At 32.9% G+C, this 21946-nt stretch overlaps 1 protein-coding gene across 1 annotated transcript in view; it reads right to left on the bottom strand.

Moving 5' to 3' along the window:
- LOC133324081 (uncharacterized) overlaps positions 1 to 19260 on the bottom strand; it is a 125941-nt gene extending 106681 nt beyond the window's left edge. Inside the window, exon 1 of the mRNA XM_061532966.1 lies at positions 19140 to 19260. Coding sequence (XP_061388950.1) covers positions 19140 to 19260 — 121 coding nt within the window. The remainder of the gene's footprint in view (positions 1 to 19139) is intronic.
- Between the last annotated feature and the right edge of the window lie 2686 nt (positions 19261 to 21946).

Below are 21946 nucleotides of genomic sequence, written 5' to 3' on the forward strand. Positions count from 1 at the left end.
TAATAAGGGTCATATCTCCAACTAACCAACTAGCCTGCCCGGCATTCAGTAAGCAAGCATCAATTGAAACTCATAATAACAACAAATACAAAACATAATGGCCATTTGTTACCGCGCGCGGCAGCAACAACAAGCCACAATAATAACTGAATAGCTGAGAGATCTAAACGCCAAATTTCAATGTTTTCTTCATTTGGTGGGGTTTTCTTTTTTTGTTTTTGTTGTTGTTGTTATGATGGCGTGTTGAACTACCATTGTTCCCCACCAATAATGTTCTCCATATAGAATTGCATCATTGTTTTTTTTTTGTTTTGTTTCACTTAACATGGCCACAGTTATGGGTGTAATAGTGGTGGTAGTTGGTGGTGCCTTGTATTTTTTTTCTGTTGTTGTTCTGTTTTTCTTTTTGGCCAATTCTATCTCAGATATTATTTATAATGTTGAGGAACTTTTGGAAAATGCCAAAAACGAACGGTACATTTATGTATGATTATGTTTGCATGGACCAAAACCATCCCAGAGAACACATGGACAGACATAGAACATTGTGAAAGAAAACAAAAGGTAAACTCATTCCTTTCATGTCTTGTTTTTTTGTTTTGTTTTTTGTTTTTCAAAAGTGACTTCAAAAAGTCTTTTGTACACCACACTCACCTCATTAATAACAAGCGAAACAAAAAAGCTCAACCATAACACCAACAACAACAAAAGCAGTTAGAGAACAAGCACATCTTTTGCACGGATGTTGTGGTTACTACATTTTTGCAGGAAATTACACGCCATATATATTTGTAAACATATTTTGTGGTACTATCACCATCAACCAGCAACCCTTTTAAGCCTCTCGTCATAGCCTCTTTCTGATAAGAATGAACCAACAAATTTTAACTTGATACTATGTTGTTGTCTGTGTTGCTACCATGCGGGCTGTGTTGGACAGAACAACAAAATTCCTCCAAATATCCATGCATTTAAAGAAATTAACTTGAATTTGTTCAAATAAACATTTGCAATGACATGACATGATGTGTTGTTGTTATTATTGCTTGTTGAAATGTCATTGACGTTGTATTGTATCTTCTTTTGGCTACAAGTGTATTGTCTTCTTTACTTTGTGGATATTACGGAAGTGTTGTTCGGCTCATAAAGGTTAAGATATGAGAAGATGACATGATGGTGATGTTGTTGTTGCTGTCGATGAGGGTATAAGGTTGTGAGGTGCAATTTTTGCCTTTTTAATATTATGGGCATATATTAAAATAACGGTTAGCGTTTTGTGGACAGAATTGTAACACATTGAAATAGCAATAAGAAATATCCTTGTAAAAATTCGAAATCGATGTAGAAGGCTACCTTCTTTCTTTTGCACCCACTAAGGTGGACAACAATTTTAGAAGTTTCTACTTGCAGAAAAATTTCAATACAGATGTATGTGGGCAATATTGCCAATTTTTTAATATTCCATTTTCAAAAAATCAGCTTTTTTGTTTTTGTTCTGACTCCGAAACCGTTCGCGATCAAATTTTTGGTTGATGCGCGCAAAAGTTATCGAGGTTTTAATTTTGGGCATAAGAAAAAAATCTTAAAATTACGCCGTTTATTATATTGACCAAAAACGCTGATATATATCTTCCTCCGTAAAATAAGAATATGAATATATTATAATAATCACGATAAAGTTGCACATCTTCGCGAAATATGAGAAAAATAATAAAAATATAGCAGATTACATCAATATTTTCATTATATTAATGACATACACACATCTACAAATCAATTTAAAAATATCTACATAATCTAAACACCATGATGAATCAAATGATATCAAAATCACACAAGTCCGTGTAGCGGTTTCTAAATCACAGCGGCAACAAAACAAGATATTGAGGAAAAATATTTGTTTTTGGTTCGAAAAAATAATGTCATCATATTTATTTTTTTAATTGTATACATGAAATTTCAGAAAAAATGTTGGGGTTATTCTGCTATTTTACCCGAATTTCGCCGAAAAATTTACACATATATTATAATAATAACTTTTTGTGTATAAGTATACGCCTTGCGGATTATATCAAGACCCTTCCGATAAATCCTAGTATTCTATAAATAGGAATAAATCTTAAAATAAAATAATATTATGAAATATACATTTTAAATTGCGTGTAAATCGCGTAATTCTCAAAATCATTTGATGCGCATGCGGTTTCCAGGAAGTACTGAAGTTTATCTTCCAATCCATATATATTTTGCGAAATTTCATTTGACGGCTAAGATGTGCCGCACGTTACATTGAAGTACCCAAAAAATCGTAAAACGCGAATAATTTCCGAAAACTCCATATCCCATTAACGCGTATCCGATTTCGGTGTGCACCCTAAAAAAATACATCGATCTATACCATTTCAATGTGGTCCATTAAGAACCATGGATGTGCCAGCAAAATCTATTTTTGAGATAAATTGCGTACATCTCTCTTTCGGCTGAAGTTTTTAAAGTTATCTTTTCGAAAAAGATCAAAATCCGTATGAGGTCATTTATTGAAGCGGAAATGATACACAGAAAACGCAAATAAATCCGCGATATTTTCAAAAAGATTTTTTTCCAAATTTCGTGTTTTTGGAAGGCCAGTTCCCGCGGCTCTAGTAGATGGATTTTCACGAAGAAGATTTTATATCATCCGAAACGTAAAAAACCTTATTGATCGCGGGTACCCATGTCATTCAGTTGACAAATCTAAAAATTTGGCCCGAAAAATAGGTTTTTTAGAAATTTGATCGCACAAAATTCGCACCTTCGGATGAGTATTACTCTGAAGCTGTGCATACTACATACACAAAATACATATCAAATTACGCAGATTCGCGACTACAATAATCTTATAATCGATTTTTATAAATTCCTGTTTGCGTATTAAAGCTAGAAGTAAAATTAAAAAAACACTCAAAATCGAGCTTCAAAATGTCAGCATCATTTAAAGGTAGATGCAGTGAAAATTTTGAAAAATGATATATAAGGGGTCTCCATTTTGTGTGCTTTTAGTTTTATTTTGACACGAAGACCGTGCAATGAGTGGCTTAGTAACAAATCGATAGAGAACATAAAAAAACTGGTTCGCCTCAACGTGTTTTTACACATTTTTTTACATTAAAGTAGACACAGCTTCCACCAAAATAAAGTTTGGAGGTCAATATCATGAACAGTTTGCAACGACAGTTCAATTTACCCAAAACTATTCACTTTTTTTCATATACTTAAGTAATTCCCGAGTTATAAAGGGGTGAACTTCCGCTTCAGCTATGTTAAAAAATTGACAATATTGCCCATGTATTGATATAGACCCATATAACTACAACACTTAATTATAGGTATTTTGTGGGCCATAAATAAGTATAAACTCATATGGCTGCTACAGGCGAACATTTTATAAAATAAATTTAAAATATTGCAAAATACGTAATTGTTTTTAGTGATAATTTTTGGAGCATTTTTTTTATCAATATCATTCCTGGATTCCTGGATTTTGAACAGATAGTTTCAAGCAGAGCACCGATTTGCTCGATTTTACTCGCGAGTGAAAAATACTCCCGAGTAGGAGTAAGTAAAGAGTACGAGTTTTTTAGGGAGTATACTCTCCACTCTTTTATTTTGTTTGGGAGTGCTCGCGAGTACTCCTTGTTGAAGAAAAAGAGTGCGAGTCAAAATGTTCACTCTAAGAGTGAAGTCGAGTGGACAAATAAATTTGGTTGTTTGGTTATTTGTGTGTGTGTGTAGTAGCAAAATTTTTTTTGATGGTGATCTTTTGTGTGCTGTGGGGAGATAGATCATGTTCTAAAAACATAAAAGGACATTGATTATTTTGTTTATTAAAAATGTTTACACATGTGAGGTACAAATAAAAATCTTATATGAAATGACTTACATAAAGAGAACGCAGAGAACGAACTTGTTGATGCATGCTTTCCCAGCAGTACTGCAAACCAAACATCACAAAACAAACAATGCACACAAACAACATCAAGTAAAACAACGGTATCACAAACAAAAATAAAAATAGAAGAGTACTCGGCAAGAGTGTAATCTGCTCGATTTCGAGCGTATTTCACTCCCACTCGAAAACGAGCGAAGCACTTGCGCTCTTATTTGAGTGGCAGAGAAAAATAGAGTATACTCTATTTACTTTTTCTACTCGCAGGAGTACTCCCGCTCGAATTCGAGTAAAGAGTGAAACTCGCTCGCATTTCGGAGCTCTGGTTTCAAGTACAGTCATGGTCAGAGAAATATATTTTTAATGATATATTTTTTTTTTTTCAATGGCAACCCATGATTTTTAATACTATTTCAAGGACAATCATGACAACCGATTGGGTTCCGGGTTCGAATCCCAGCGGTGGAGGACAAACTATTTCAAACTAATATTCGAATATTCGTTGAAAGAGGTTTACACCCCCCTCTAGATGAATTGCATTGAAGTTCCCTCGGCATCCACATGAAAACCTTAAGATAACACAAAATAGTAATACCCAGAGAAAACACCCTACGGCCCTAAAACACTCAATAACTATTAACGGAAGTTTTGTTTTAAGCAACATACTAAAATAGAATAATAAAAAAACTATGAAATGATTAAGGAAACTAAAACAAATCAAGGCCTTGGTTTCCAAAAAAAGTAATCATGGGTATATAGTTCATTTTTAAGAATTACGCAAGACTTGTTCTTTGTTCAAGGACAAGCCCGAAATTTTATACATTTTTTAGGGTGAATTTTACTATAACATTGAAATTTTATTATGTTTTTTTTTTTTTTTACTAACAGTCTCTAAAATTCCTAAGTTTTTTTTTTATAATACCTGTCATAAGGCGAATGAAGTTTGTAGATACACGTTGTTGCTATCAGCTATGAACACAAAATACCTTTAGACCAAATCTGTTTCAGAAAATGTTGGTCGGATTAAATATGTCCATCTGTATGAAACATTAATGCTATAGTAGGGAGTAAACGATTCCACACTTGTCACATACGAAAATACTCTTTGTGATATGAAATTGTTTATAAAGTGCCTTTCATTCTGTGCATTTGAATGTTGTAGTCTTATTTACAATTTTTTCTGCTCATATCTATGCAAGTATTATACAATTGACAATTTGAAGATTAGACATTCTCAAGAATATTTTAAAGATAACTTCGGACACCAATGTACTCCAAAATTAATTAATTAATATAAAAAGTAATCTACATAAAACCTTTCTGAGTTATACCATTAAGAAATGCTGGTTAATTTTACAATTTTCGATAACTTTTAGTCCCCTAAAATCTTGTCATATATAGCTCATATGATTTACACAAAAAATAGTTCATAGCCCTTATAAATATATTCGTAACAATCCCTAGACTATTGTTCCGAGAAATTATTATTAAAAAAATAAGTTGAGCAATAAACTTCTGAAGTTTCTGAAAAAAATATATTTAAAAAATAGTATCATATTACACTGATTGTTGTAGGAGAAGAATTAAAAAATAACAAACATTCAGGCCTATGTCCCTAGAAAAATAATTAGCAAAATCTCGCTTATAATATGAGTTAGGCAATTAAAAAGAAATCAATTCGAGGTATAAATATTAAATTGGGGAAAAAGGAATCCATTTTTCGGTAGATGGCTTTACTGACAGATTTATCGTAAAGTATCGATCAAACAATTTCAGATTTATGATCTTTGGAAGGGTGAAATTTCGCAGTAAAAAAAAATTTGTGCTGTTTTTTGTGTGGTACATTCAGTTGTGAGTTACATGGTGTTAAAAATGGAAGTTAAGAAAGAGAAAATTCGGTACATTTTACAGCTTTTCATTGACAAATGCGAAAATGCAAGCCAAGCGGAATTGTTAAACATCCGCCACAGAGTCCGGACTTGGAGCAAGCGATTATCATATTTTCTTGCATTGCAAAATGTCTTTAATGATAAAATACATTTGATACATTTTAAATGATAAATAACATTTGAGAAAACTGCTACACTGAGGAAGTATTTTGCATATAACCTCCATTCGAAAAAAACAACTCATTATCAACTCTCCTATTGTGGATCATCCAAAAAAATCAAAAAAAAAAAAAAAAAAAATAGATCATATTAGTGCATCCTTCAAGCTATAATAGGTCAACAAAGAAGTTCCGTTCTTAAATATTCACAAATTGTTCTGTTTGTTGGAATATAGATAACATTTTTCAGGAAACTTTTTTTTTAATGTTCAGTATTATTGTCATTACTTTGAACTTTGTACTTTGTCCTCAAAACTCTATATCAGACCTTTAGGTTTTATGATAATGATGTTGAACACAACATAATAATTGTGAAAAATCTAAAAATTTCATATCGCTTATTTGCTGCTAGAATGGCATAAATAAAAAATCGTAATTTTTTAGCTAATGATGCTGAATTGTTCGATATATAAGAATTCTTGTTGTGTAACAAATCAAACTAATATCTCTTACATACTCTGATTGAGAAGCTGAAGAAGTTCCTCTTTTCCATGTAAGGTGTGAGTCAATTAAAACATAAAATTTTAATTTTTCTGCAAAATACTTTATTTATGTAGTCTTTTGCAGCAAATGAGCGAATTTAGAGTAAATATTTAGTTTTAAAGATATGCTCAAAAAAAGTATTCTTGTTTTTTTGTCATTCCATTTGCAACACAACGAAAACATCGTCGAAAAGTTCTAAATCGATTTAGAAATCGGAATTATATGGAGTTCAAAATATTTAAGATAGAGCTTTAGCACAGGCACTGTCAGGACACGTTTTTGTTTTTCTGTAAATGTTACCTACATTTTCCGTAAGAACGTCTTCTTATTTGTCAGTTACATTGGAGTTATAGGTGAACGTCTTTTAATTTGTGAAGATCCTAACTGTATGTTCTTCAAACTACAAGCATACAATTTGTAATTTTAAATATTCAATAGGAAGAAAGAAATTCCTTATATAAAATTAGCAATTTTATTTGCACACACGAAAATTTCATCGTAAGGTGTCAAATCAACATAGACACTGTCAGGACCCGTTTTTGATATTTTGTAAATGTTATCAAAAAAATGTTTCCAAAAGAACAATTTCTTATTTGTCAGTAATATTGGAGTTATGTGTGACAGCTTTTTAAAAATTTTTATTTTGAAGATTCTAACAGCATGTTGTTCTTCGAACTACAGCCATATAATTTGTAATCAATTTTTGTGTGCACATTATAGTATAGCCGCTATATAACGTCCCCTTCCAATATTCGGGAGTTGTAAGGTCCAATCTGCACTTTCCAACCAAAGTGGCTGTAATGTCTCGGATCGGATTATCGCACTATCGAATCCTTTTCATAAAATTTTGTGTAATTTGCATTCGCCGAAATTTAAGCGGTATCATCAGCATTTTTGGATTATTTTCATATGGTTAATTTTAGTATAAACAATAAGGACCCATGGTATACAAAGCTAATTTACAAAACTCATTTTTTTAACCAACAATGTGGGGTTACCTAAATATTTAATAAATGACTTCAAAATATTGTATATAGATTCATATCAGGGGCCACGAAATAAATCTAAATTGAGATCCTTTGGAGTAGAGAGTAGCAATTCTGAGCCTTGATTTGGTCAATATACGAATTTAATGATGCAAAGTTTTCGCCGTAATATAAGTGGTATCATCAGCATACTAAATTGCTTCGAAATATTGTATATAAATAAATCCAAATGTATATCCTTTGAAAGGAATTGTGGTTTCCGTTTAAACAATTTTTTTTTCCCATGTATAGGAAAACCAATGGATTTTTTACTAATATATATAAAAAACAACTATAATTGTATTAGAACAGTTGATATTAAGACAATTTGAAAATTTTAAATAAATACGAATCTTCCATATTTTGTTGAAATCAATTATCGTGTTGAATTGTAGCAAACACTTTCCAGTGATTTTTCCAGTGATTTCCATTAAATTATACATTTTTTATATAAAACCGTCAACAGTCATTTGCACTTAATTATTGAAATTTTTTCCATTTCTAGTTTAATTTTCAATTTAATCCTTTATTAAAAATTATTTGGTTTTTTTTAAATCCTTTATCCACAAAGTGCATAAAAACACAATACTTATTTTTCAATATTAATACCTTTATAGAACACAAAAATGTTATTGGTTTTTATTTTGAAAAAATCCTTGTTAAAATCTTCGGTTGTATCCTTCAATAATTTAATTTTCTCTTTGATTACATTTAAAATTCCAACATTTAAGAGTAAGTTATTAAATATTTTTTCCACACAATTTATTAATATTTAAATTAATTCATTGCTTAAATTGTTGTCAATAATCTTTGCACAATATTTTGTTTATTTTAGTTTACAATGTATTTTCTAAATCCGTAGATTTTCTTTTTCAAAACACTTAAAATTCCTTTTATGCTGACCTTATTCGAAAAAAAAAATATTTAAACTTTACATTGGTATTTTCTTCCAGTCATATGATCTATCGACCGACCGACATTATTCTTTTCTTTTTTGTTAGTTCTTTCTATAAATCACTTATTGCTGCTGGTGGACGACCGACCGGACCAGGCTTTGTTTTTTAGATTTTTTTACCGAACGATTTTTATTACTATTTTTCTCTTCGACAACAACGGCGAGACGATCACGTCTTATTTCTTTAACGCATGCCAGTGTTCTGACCGTACCCGACACCGTCACAAGACACACGAGGAAATGAAAGCAGTAGGGAAAAGAAAAACAATTCAAACACCACCGCTAGCAGCAGTAACAGCAGCAGCCATCAAACATTGTAATCCCCAAACCAAGACCAAAAAATTGAGTTGTGAAAATCGCATAAAACACAACGGAGACGACGATGGTAGATGGATGGATAGATGGTTGGTTGGCTGGCTGGCTGACTGGGAGTATGGCTAAATGGCTTGTCGACATATATTTTACGGTCATACCGCTAAGAGAAATTCCCCCCGTTCTTTCTCTTTCTAATGCTTGGCCAACATCAATAGCACAACTGATGATGTTCATGGCCGGCTTAGATGGAACATGTTCGAAACAAACCGAAATCAAACATAAGCCCCAACCAACCAGCCGCTCTATCTACCAGAAGAGTCGTTAGAAAGATTTGTTGCCGTTGTCTTTAGTTTATACTGCTTTCTCCACTCATTATTATTTTTATTTGCCGCTTCTAACATGTTTTTCAATGATTTGCTTTAAACCAGCAAGATCAGTTAGTCAGTCAGTCAGCCAGCATACATTTGTGAGTGTGTGTGTTTGTTTGGCTTAGAAATGATTTTTGTTGGCAGGTTCGTCGTCGTCGTCTTGCCTCTTGTGTTTGTTTGTTTGTCGAGCTAATGTTGAGTTGTCCTTAAAGCGGCATTTTTCTAACAAGAAATGATCACAACAACAACGACAACTAGAAGAAGATCTACAACAATAACAAGAATCTGGCAAGTACAACTATGACAACAACAACACGAAAAAGAACAGCAACTTGTCAATGTTTAATTTCGTTTTGTTGTAGTTGTTGTTTTCCCATTTCTCTGCTTGATGATGACGATGATCTTTGTTATTGGCATTTTTGAAGCGGCATTTATTTGTTGTAAGTTGGAGTTTTTACTAGTGTTCGCCGTATTCTTCCACTTTGGCTGTTTTTTTGTAACATTTATTTATTTTTTAATGTTATTTATGTTTGTTTTCTTGTTAAGCAGTGAAAACTCCAAAACAAAACCAAAAAAAAAAAAAAACTTAAAAGGAAGAAGACTCTAAAACCAAAGGCAATATTTGTTGTAATTTAATTGCTGGTGATTCAATGGCAGGTTACATCAATGATCTTGTAAATGCTCAAACATAAGTTAGTTAGCTATAGCCAGAAGTGGAAGATGTCGTCGCTCACTCACAGACAATCAACAAAACACAACTTGATGACTACTAAACATCACACCAATCAACATCGTCAACATTCTCATCATCATCTTCTTCTTCATGTGCAACATCGAACATGGTCATCATCAACTGCTGGGTGAATTAACTTTTGTGGCCATTGTTGTTGCACGACGCCGAGTGTGTGTATGTGTGTGTGTGTTTAGTGTTGTCCGCAGAATTAGGTTAGCTAAGTTCGCCACAGAATATTGATTGCTTTATGATCCAAGCACACACACTCACACAAATACATCCATATAAACAACGATGCCACAAGAGGAAGTTGTCGTTTCGAGTATTCTGTTTGTATATTAAGTTTGTGTCTTAAGTCTTTTGTTTAATATTGACAACACAATTTAGAAATCTTCTATGTGTTTACAATGTTTCAAATGCGTTTATTTTCCATGGAAAAAGTACACATAGTATATACCGATTTTAAATGATAAATGTGTTGGGCTATTTCTTTGAAATTTGATTTTACTTAACTAATTGATTTGTTCTAAGAGCAAATAAATATTTAATGAGAACAAATCGGTTTAAAAACTTTGCCAAGCTCGAACAAATATAATTGGTAACAAACTTGACAAAAGGTTAAAGTAAATGTCACAAAGAATCAGACAGTGTTTTCTTCAATTGAAAACTTAAATAAATAAATAAAACAAAAAACATACACGGACTCTTTTCAAATATTCAAATTATTAATGTTAAAGAATATACTGGAGAATGATGGCAACGAAATGTATGTTATTCTGGAATGTATTACAAGGATACTTGGAGCACTCTTAGTTATGACTACTGTATTTTTATACATCAGTTTTATGACTAATGAGGGTACAATATTGGCTTCAGACAATTTGGAGTCGATTTACAAATGTCCGTCCTTCTGTCTGTCTGACCAGCTGGTGGGCACGATAAATCTCGAAGGATGTAATTGATTTCATCCAAACTTTGGACATCTTAATATTTCTTCCAAACATAGTACAAGTTCGAAGGTTGGACCCATTGGACCACTCCTTCTGGTATCTCCCCCATAAATGTTCAATATTTATAAATAAAATTTTAGGCCAATTAAATGTACAATTTAAACCAAACATTGCACAACCTAGTATTTCTGCCAACCTCAGATCAAGTAGAAAGATGCGACCCATTGGTCCACTCCTTTTGACACCATCACAAATGGCCAAAATTTGCAATATTTATAAATCCACTTTCAGGCGAATTGAATGTCCAATTTGACCCAATCATTGCACAACCTTTTACCTTTACTAAGACTAGATCAAGTCCGAAGATGGAAAACATTGGTTCACTCTTCTGGTACCTCTCCCACAAATGGTCAAAATGTTTAATATTTATAAATTCAATATTAGGCGAATGAAATGCCCGATTTGAACCAAACTTTGCGCAACCTATTATCTTTACCAAACCTAGATCAAGTCCGAAGATGGGACCCATTGGTGTATTCCTTCTGGCATCTCCCCCACAAAGAGTAAATATTTATAAGTATGTGTCTGTCTGCAACACCGATTGACACTCTATTAATTTTATTTTAAAGAAATATTTTTTGGAATAACCTGAATGATATCAAATGTGTCTGAAAAGATCTTTTACGCAATAAAATTTCAAAATCACTGTAAAAATACCTATTATTACGAAGAATTATTGAAGAGAGATTATACCGAAAACCGGACCTACATGCAATTGACATTTTCACCCATTTAAAACCGAAAATAACTAATTACAACCAAAAACAAAAATAACTAATTTAAAAAAATATTGTTTTATTGGTGAGAAAATCTCTAATCTAATTGCGGCAAAATCAAATTTTAAAAATATATATTTTGTGTTGTTATAAAAATGTTGCATTAACAATAAAATTCAGTAGAGCTTCATCCCGAGCCATTGCAATATTTCTCGATTTTTTGCCCTCTGATGTAAAAGTGGTAATATCAGAAAAAACGCCAAAATGTAGAGCTCTTTATATAATTTAGTATATCTCTATATCTATGCTTCTCTCTCCCTCTCTCTCTTATTAGTATAATTTATATTAATTGAAAGATCAAGAGTTCTACTTTGAAAAACCGTAAATTTTACGAAATCAAGTCTTTCCGGAGTGAACATACACTAATGTCTTGGTCCATTTGACCGTAAAATATTGATCCATCATCATAAAAACCGAATAGCTAATTCGTCGTTATAAACTCCTGAGGCCTCCAGTGGTATACAAACTCTATTCATATTTTGTAGGGTTATGTAGGTTGAAGACCTTCTGTGGGTCCTCTATAATTTAAAAAAAAAGTATTTAGACCATAGTGAATAGATCATTTGTTTGCACTTTCTCTATAACTTTGTTTTAAGAATGCCATAAAGTGGTCTAGTGTAGTCAAAAGACGTTCTCTTTTCTAGAAATATTTTGTGGATTTACGTGGCCCTTTTTCTATTCTGAGAGATATTTTGTATACATCATATATAGAAGATCCTGATTTTTAAAATTTTTGTCCAATTATTAGAAACCCTCATCAGGTCTTATTTAGCTAGAAGGCTTTCTAAGAATCTTCCGCTGCCAGAAGATATTTGTTTTTTTTTCATTATTTTAAGGAACTTCATGAAGTGAATGGGTGACCTTTTTTAATTTAAAAGTTAAAAATCGTTTAAGTTCGGCTCGGCCCTCCGCCATAAGGAGACTATTACAAAATGAAGACTTATGTTTGTATTTTCTGGCATCCAATGAGAAAATATTAAATTATTTGGAGATACCATTGTGCAGGGTCTATTCCAAAACGTGGACCGATAAGAAGTAGTACCAATATATATGCAAAATGTCCAGCTCTATATTAAATATTGGGAGCTATATCACGATTTTAACGGCGAGATGACTAAATCGACATAGAATATTATTATAATCCATATGAGGTCTTCGGCTAGTTGTTGGAATGGCAAATTTAATATACCCTCCAACTTTCTAGAAAGATACGAATTCCTATAAATTTTCGACATTAAAAACTGTTTTTTTTCTATACCCAGAAGGCCTTGTACGAAATATGTTGTAGGCATTCCATAGCATTAATAATATTAATGAGGGTTTATAGTTAGTGTTTTTAGAGGTCTCCAGTTCCTTGTCCTCTGTGGTAAGTGTTGAGATTCCCTTTTTATATTCCTAGCTGAACTTATTTCTACATACATACTTTAGACAAATATACTATGAAAATGTTCTGAAAATATTTTGACCCGACTCAGACTGTGACGCCAGCAAAATTGCACTGCCAGATAAAGAAGACTTTTCTTTCCAGGGAGCTCTATCTTAAGATCTTACATTGTTCCACATATTCTGTGCTTTTTTAGAAAGTCTAATCTAACATTAATGAAATTCATCACTCCAATATGATTAAAAATGAGCTTTGTCTCATATTTAACTAATTTTTCGACTAATTTTTGGGGCTCATTTCTCAACCTCCTTTTCATTATAGCCCATGCATTTTCAATTAAATTTATATATATACTTCCTCTTAAAATTCGATTTAAAAAGACGAAGAGGTATGTATTAGACCACAGGGCTTTATAAAGACCACAGGTCTTTATAGAATTCACAGTTGTGTATACCGAACAATTGGTCTGTATATAGACACAGGGATTTATAAAGTCGATTTGTATAGAGACCATCGGCATTTATAAAGAACATTTGTTCTGTAAAAAACATTTGTTCTGTCTGAATAATATAAGCAGGCTATTGTTTGAATCCCCTACAATCCTTAAAAAAAAATTTATTTATTACACGACGACAGATATTTAAAAGATTTAATAAAAATAATCTGTTCATTCGACCAGATTAAAAAAAATTATATCACCTAGTTCATAATATGTCGCGCGATTGTTTGTTGTTGTTCTCAATTTCAATGAATATTCAAATCAAAAATTCTTTCAATTTTTGGAAATTTCACTTTTAAAAAACATTTATGGCGGACAATGACTGGCTTTCCATTCCTTTTATATACAATCCCATACCAAATCCAATGACCTTGCATTGAACACGTGCGGCCCTTTGTCTCTCTGTGAAAGTGAATTGTCAACTTTTCGAATATAAAGGAAATAATTTTGTTTTGTCTAACCTTTTCTTTGGGCTATTTTTATTAATAGACATTTACTTCACTTAAAAACCGGCTACTGTCTTCATTCAGAATTCTTGGCACTTCAAAAGAAATCACGTAGTCATTGTGGCAGTCAGTCCGTCAGCCATCTATTCATTCATTCGTCACTTTATCTAACTAAATATCATGGAGACGGACGACAACATTATGGTCTTCTATGAAATATCATTATGTTTTTATAATTAACTAATATATGACAATAGACTATGGGCTAGGAGAGAGATAGAAAGAGGGACGGACAGTGTGTGTGTGGTTAACAGAGTGGTGACTACCGCAAAGTACTGGGAAATCAAATTCATTCATTCGTCCATTTCCATTCTGACTTGTTTTTGGGATTTTCCACATTGCTGCAACAACAACTGGCGGTATGTATGACAAACATTGTACGGTATGAGTATGCCTCATTTTCCTCATGGCATGTTCGACGGTATCCTCCCTCCTCGGCTGTTCGTTCCTTCGTTCATTTGTAGGTGTAGATTTTTCCATGTTGATAATGCTTTACATGGTATGGTATATTAATTATCACGTAGCTATGCGAATGCAATATGGATGATGATGTTGTTGTTAATATAAACATGCATTTTTTATGGCAATGCCATCAAACACACACACCTGTAGATGGTGTGTGTGTGTTTTTTCTACAGAGTGTGTACACAAAACCATCAGATGTGTTCAAATAAACACTTTTCGCCAGCACTTCTTTTTATTTGTAGGCTGTGAAAGATAATCTTTGACAGGCGTATAAATGTAATTTTAATTTCTTTCTATATTTTATGGATGGTTTGCCATAAATAAAACCAACAACAACAACATCGACAAGAAAACCAAAAAGGTGTTCTTTTGAGATTGTTATCGTAATTTAATTATTCTTCCGGTTAGGAGGATATCATGTCAATAAAAGGCGCTTTGTTTTTTCTTGACGTATTTTTTCAAGGTAACAATTTTAAAGGAAAAAATATAAAAAATACGTAATAAAAAAAAATTATGATGAATTGTGGGAAGTGGTAGGCCACACACAGAGAGAAGTTGTATCCCAAAGTAGATAGAAAAAGAAAATTAGAGCAATGCATTTAAGGAGTTAGAAGCTTCTTTGGAACTATTTTGTGGTTAAGTGCAAGATTGTTTTTTATGATCTTTGAAATTGTAAGTGGTCTATGAAAAACATCAAAGGGTTCCGAGATGTTGTAGTTGTTAAATAAGTGAAAAAAACAAGAACAATGCTACATAATTTCCGCTACGAAACAGGAGATATATTTCGGACAGGGTAGAATTTTCAGGTAAAATGACATCCACGCCTTGTTCTAGACCATTACAAAATAAAAAATCCACGAAAAAATAGGATTTAAAAAATCTACGCTTTGGATTTGTCCCTTAAAGATATTTTTCAAAAATCTACGCCTAGTATTAGTTCGATTAAAACTATTTTAAAAAATTCACGTCATGTATTAGTTCCTTGTATTGGGCCACTAAAAATATTTTTAAACCAGTGAGTGGAGCAATATTGTCGGACGGGGTCGACCATACGATACCCTACACAATTACCACAAAACTCTAACTTTCTGCGTGATAGTTGCACCCTCTGGTCCGATTAGAGGTCAACAGCGCCACTTCCATACATTGACATATATTCCGAATATTAATAATGTTCAGTACAGTTCTTCTAATTACTTGTTCCTATTCCAATCACCGTGGGTTGTGTTGTGATGTTCGGATTTAAATTGTGGCCTCCAGATCGACTCAAAAAAAGAAAAACACAAAAAAAATTAGTTTTCGGTCCATCCCAATATTATTATCTGAACATCACCGAAAATTATAGGTGTTGTCCTTGACCATAACTGGAACCTCATGGAAAAATTGAAAGCTATCAGCGCTATATTTCCGCCCTCTAGTGTGGTAATGGATTACTAAGTAATATCTCATTCCGTAAGCAACCGTAAAAATTTAAGTGTATCTCCCACATTCGTATACATACGACAATATAATTGGTATCAATTTAAAGGTCAAACACTCCTCTCGGATATATTATCAACTTCTCGTGTCTATGTTCTTCAGGGGTAATTCTATACGCTATAGAATAAAAATTTTGTCATTTTTCACAGAAAAGTCAGGGTCCATTTGACCCGTTAAATATTGACCGATCTTTATCAAAACAGGCATTCTTATTCTTTGTCCCGATTTCCTTCTCCATGTAAATAATTCACGATATTCGGGCAATAATTGTGGCATCTAAGGCGACCAGAAAATTAGACAAAAATTTCGTATTTGATCCATTTCATCTCCTAAATATTAACTGATCTTTACCCAAAACAATAGGGGTCGTAATTGGCCAGAACCCATTCTACATGCAAAATGTTGTGAATATTGGTTCATAACTGTGGCCTGTATCGTGTTTACAAAATGTAATGGACAGACGGACGGACACACATGTCTAGATCGACTCGAGATTGATTGATTGATTTCGCGGCGTTACAAACTCTTGGGGCTACACAAAGCTATAATACCCTGACAACATAGTTGTGTAGGATATAAATATTTTGAAAATTCTATAGACTATGAAAAATATTTTTTGTAACATCCATATTAATAACCGACAAAATTATTTAAGAATTACATAAATACATTAGTTTTAGCCTGCTTCCGCAATTAAATACCACTGACGATTTACGTCATCCAGAACAAAAAAATATATATATATACAAATAAAAATATAACATATTAACAATTTATGCAAACAATGTCGTTTACCATGATATAGCCCGCATACAGCTGATATAAATTTCACAAATGAATTATTTTTATAAGAATTTCATATACCGATAAATTTTAAACATTTTCGAGTTCATTGACCAATTATTTCACACCTTTCCTTTGTCATATTAATTCATGCGATGCTAATAAAAAGCTGTACTCTCAAGTTAGAACACTTTCCTATAGCGACGCCACACAAATAAATCAAATCAAATAATTTATGGCAATTAGAGTGTGCTTTCTATCATTACTCAGTGGCGAATGGTGGACAAGAAGAAGGTTCTACAATAAATGATAAATAGAAAAAAACATAACTAAATAGAATAGAAAAACTCCACCAACTTAAATAACCGTTCCGAAATGATGGCTAACTGTAATTGCCGTGCCCAAAAGTGATTACATTAGAAATTCAATGTCCAGGGAGAAAGAGCAAGAAAAAAAACACACACACACACACCATTGTTGGTGTAGGCATATAGCCCATAGGACTTAAATCAAATCAAAAGACTTAAGACACAAACAGCACTGCACTGCAAATTAACTCTTCACAACACCACAGTCGAATGAATAAAGACTTCAGCTTCTTCTTCTCGTCTATTGCTTGGCTGGCTTCCTGTTGTTTTGTTCGGTCTAGGGCCTGCCATGTAATGACTTTTTGCCATTCTAGTTTGCAATTAATAATAAGTACCCAAGTCGATGAGGTTCTTATTTTATTCTATATTTTTCTCCTACAAGCAGAGCATGTTAGTGACCAGTAAAATAAATTTCTGTTGGTCTTTTAAAAGCTGTTGGCGGTAGAGGTACTGCTGCTGGGCACCTCACAGCTACATTGTTGGGACAATAGAGAATGGGGAAAGAACAACAACAACAAAAGAAATAGAGCAAAATAGTTGAAAAAGAAAGTAATTAATTGTCTTGAACTGTGGAGGTTGGTTGCTGCTTAATTAAGATTCTGTATAGGTTTAGGGTGTCATAAAGACATTCAAAAGAAAAGAAAAAAAAAACTATAAACTTTTTTCTATAGACACAATAGCTTTGGAATTAGACTATGTAAGAATAGATTGTCAAATAAACTATGTAGAGTGAATATAAATTCAATTATTTCGTTAAATATTTTTAAATAAACGGTGTGAAGAAATTAATTGGTGGTTTTGGAGATTATTCAAATTTCCGTGAATAGTACTTTCTATTCTCAGTAAATTGAATTCTACTTTTAAATTAAATTGGGGTATAAAGACCACAGCATGTGTTTAAAATGAGGTGACCTTCAGGAAGGCTTTGAATAAAAATGGATACGAGGTGGTTCGAATTTTCCCATGACATGGATTTAAAAAAAAAAATTAATGAGTCAATACAAGGCGTGGATTTTATTTTTTTAAGAGACCAATACAAAGCGTAGATTTTTAAAAATATTTTTTAAAGAGACTAACATTAAAATAAATATATTTTTGTTTAATTTAATAATTTTTAATATTTTAAAAATCTTTCGTGTTCATTAAATAGTTTATTAATGTATTTATGATTGGTGTTTTTGAACTTTCCATTCCAATAATTTTTGTTATTGATTTCAAAAAGAAATTCAATTTGCCTGGAGCCATTTAAAAAAATATCAGCATCTAAATAGCCCGGTTTTCCGGTACAAAGTCAATTACATGAATGCCAACACGCACACTCCATACCAAAAGCATCATAATTCATATAAAACGAAAGACTTAAGAAACGAACTTTCTGCATGCACATACAACATATTTTGAATGATAGGTGTTTGGAGCCATCCGTATCCGTTTTATGCTAAATACGCGCTATATTAATGAAAATGAATTGTGTGTATGTGTGTTGGACAACAACTTTCCATGTTAATCTACAACTAATTAATAAAAAAAAGTAAAAAAGTATTAAGACTTGTCGAACTTGTCTGAACTATCTGGATTTCATTTCAAAAAGTTTTTCTTTTTTGTTGGGGTTTTTTATATGTTATTATTATTTGAAGTTATCCACACTTGTTTAGGATGAATGCAAGTTTCAAAAAAAAAAAAAAAAATTAATTATCTTTATTTTTGTTTTCATTTTTCCGTCTCTTTGCAGGTAAGTTCTTTGCTGATAAACATGTCTACAGGGTGTATGATGTCTGATCGGTCCACTGTAACTTTCATTTGAGCATTTCCGCAATGTGGTCACAATTATCACGCATTACTGACCTACACACATCAGCCACAAATCACCACCAAGGTGCTGGCTGGATGGCAGGCCTGAGGTATTAAGAAATAACTTTCATGAAAGTGCAGCCGTCACGAAAAAAATAAAAATAAACCCATGATCTTATTCTCGCCGAGAATCATTTCAATTAGCACCACAAAACTGAGAATGATGACAAGTGTTTGTCCGGCGGCCATGGGTGAGTTTAATGATGTTGTTGTTGTCGTTACCGACATTTTATGATATTGACCCAATTTCGGATTTTTTTCTCGTCGCAACGAAAAAAATCCAAAACTATGAGAAATCTGCGTGACAAATATTATGGTAAAGAAAAAAATTACGGTCACGCAATTTGGATTCAGTTACAATTCTCCAAAAGAAATATTCATTGAGGGGGAATTTGGTTTAATGACACCCACTGGCCAAGTAACAACATTGTTGTTGTTGGTTCGTTCGTTTGAATTGCGGATAAGTGAAATTTTTGTTTTGGCTAAAAATGTCGGTCAAAGACAACGTCGTTGCTTTTGATGCGGTAATTTAAAACAATTTTGTATAATTCAAGAATATTTCTCTCAAACCTCCCCCAACACCACCACCACCACCACCTACAACTCCCTAGGCCATCAAATCAAAGCAAACACTTGACATTTGAAATAATAATAGTGTTATGCTGGCCACTATGGTTTGATGATGAAGATAACAAACCAACCAACCAGCCAAACCATAAACTCCAATAATGATGAGCATGACTGTGACCATGGTGTTGGCTGTGGTAGTTACTGATCTTCATTTCGTTTTATGGAAATTTATCTCTGTTTTTTCTCCCCCCCTTCGTGGTGATGATCTTTCATGATAGGCTATAATTTTCTTCTTCATCTTTAGGTGATTTCTTCTTCTACTGAGATTTGCTTTGAGGGTGAGATGAATAGATTTTAAGCTGCCACAGTAAGCCAGCAAGGCATCAAGAAAAAAAAGCAAAAGTTTCACTTATTCTTATGTGGCTCTGCTGCGGCTTTCAATTGTAATTTCACTTACGCCCAAATAACCCAGATTCACTTGTATTAAATTTGTTGTTGTTTTTTTTCTTGATTTCGAAAAAGGCTGTGTTTTTACTCCTACACCGCCCTTTGCATCGTGGCGGCTACGAATGGATCGTGAGAATTATTTGTGGTTTTCCGTATTTCTAATTCAGCAATGCACAAAGTGTTGTTTACCCAGGGACGAAGTTTTTCTGAAAAACAAGAAGAATGGAAAAAACAACAACGTCATCGTCGTAATCATTATTTTACTTATAATTGAAAATCAGCCTTTTGGTAGAGAGGATGATGCCTCAATCCAAAGGTATTTGAAATGCAAACCAAACAGCGAACCAACCAACCAACTAGTAAGACCGACAGTCGAACAACCCACAATGCCATGCAATCCAACACAACCAGCTGTTAACAAAAGAAAATGTATTTTTCCTGTTCAACTAACTTGATTATGTCGTCAATTTTTCCATTGGGTCATAATGGCTGTTGTTGTTGTTACTGTTATTGTTATAGCCTTTACCTTAGGCTTTTAGCAAATTTCGCTTTTTAGCATAGCAGCCAGCAAACCTCCTTTACAAAGCTTTATTCCATTTCGAAAGTAAACACCAGTTTTTGATGGTGACCCTTAGTTGGAGGGGTGGTGCAGCAAAATTCCATTTCCACTTTGAAATCTTTATTTGTTATTAAACCAAAACGAAAAAACGGAGACAGTGGCCACTTGGTTTTACTTTTGGAATTTTGGTTTCTCCCACTGGAATTATCATGGGATTTTTTCTTTTGTTTCTTGGTTGGGATGGTTTGTTGTTGCTTTTGGCGTGTGATGAACGACCTGACCAAAATAATATATGGTTAAGTTTGAGGGTGCAGACTTTTAAACTTGACTCATTCATACGTGTGCTGGCTTTTAATTTAATGATGGTGATATTAACAAAAGGAAAAACATCGAAACATAAATTGGCCAAATATTTTTTGGGAAAACAGGACATGCTGGAGGATATGTGGTATGGAATGTAATGGGAATTGGTAGATTTTTAAAAAAGAAAAATATTTTTTCTTAATTTCGGCTGCCTATATGTTCACATTTTTTCTTGTATTAGGATGGTACTCATTCATAAGTGGTCAATTGAAAATCCTCCGGCCTGTAACACTCATGGCGCTACAGAGTCATTAGTTTATAATTTATAGCATTATAGTAATGGGGTGATAATGGAATAGCCGCAATTGTGTCCCGAACATCGTGGAGAAGGGGATCGGGCCAATAAATACAAATTCCTGTTTTGATAAAGATCGGTAAATATTTGGCGGGTCAAATGGACCCTGACTTTTGTGTGAAAAGTGGCAAAATTTGCATTCTATGGGGTATATTTTTACTCCCTAAGGACATAGACCCGAAAAGTATAGTATATCCAAGAGGAGGGGTTGACCTTTAAATTGATACCAGTTCTACTGTTGTATTTACTCGGATGATGGAGATATACTAAGATAAACACAGGTGTCCCTGTATTTCGGTATGATTAATATTAATAGTTAACAAGAGAAAAAGTGGTACGTTCGGCCGGGCCGAACTTTGGATACCTTCCACTATATATATATAGTGACAGGTACTAGAAATGAAAATATAGGGAACATAACAAAAAGTGGACCTATATCGACATTTCTAAAAATGGATTATTTAAACCATAATACAAAGTTTAGAAATTTTTAAAGAAATTTTTTTACCCTCAACATTATGGCTAATGAGGGTGTATTCTCTTTATCCTCCGCAGGTGAAATTATTACAAAAGAGTCTTAGAACCAAACTCAAAACGCGGAACAAATCAGATAACTATTTTATTATAAAAAAGGGGGTTATATGGGGACTACCCCAAAAAAGAGGCGAATATTAATAATT

This window comes from Musca vetustissima, unplaced genomic scaffold, assembly GCF_032173495.1.
Source record: "Musca vetustissima isolate MV318-11 ecotype Yass unplaced genomic scaffold, APGP_CSIRO_Mvet_v1 utg4828, whole genome shotgun sequence".
Taxonomy (NCBI): Eukaryota; Metazoa; Arthropoda; class Insecta; order Diptera; family Muscidae; genus Musca; species Musca vetustissima.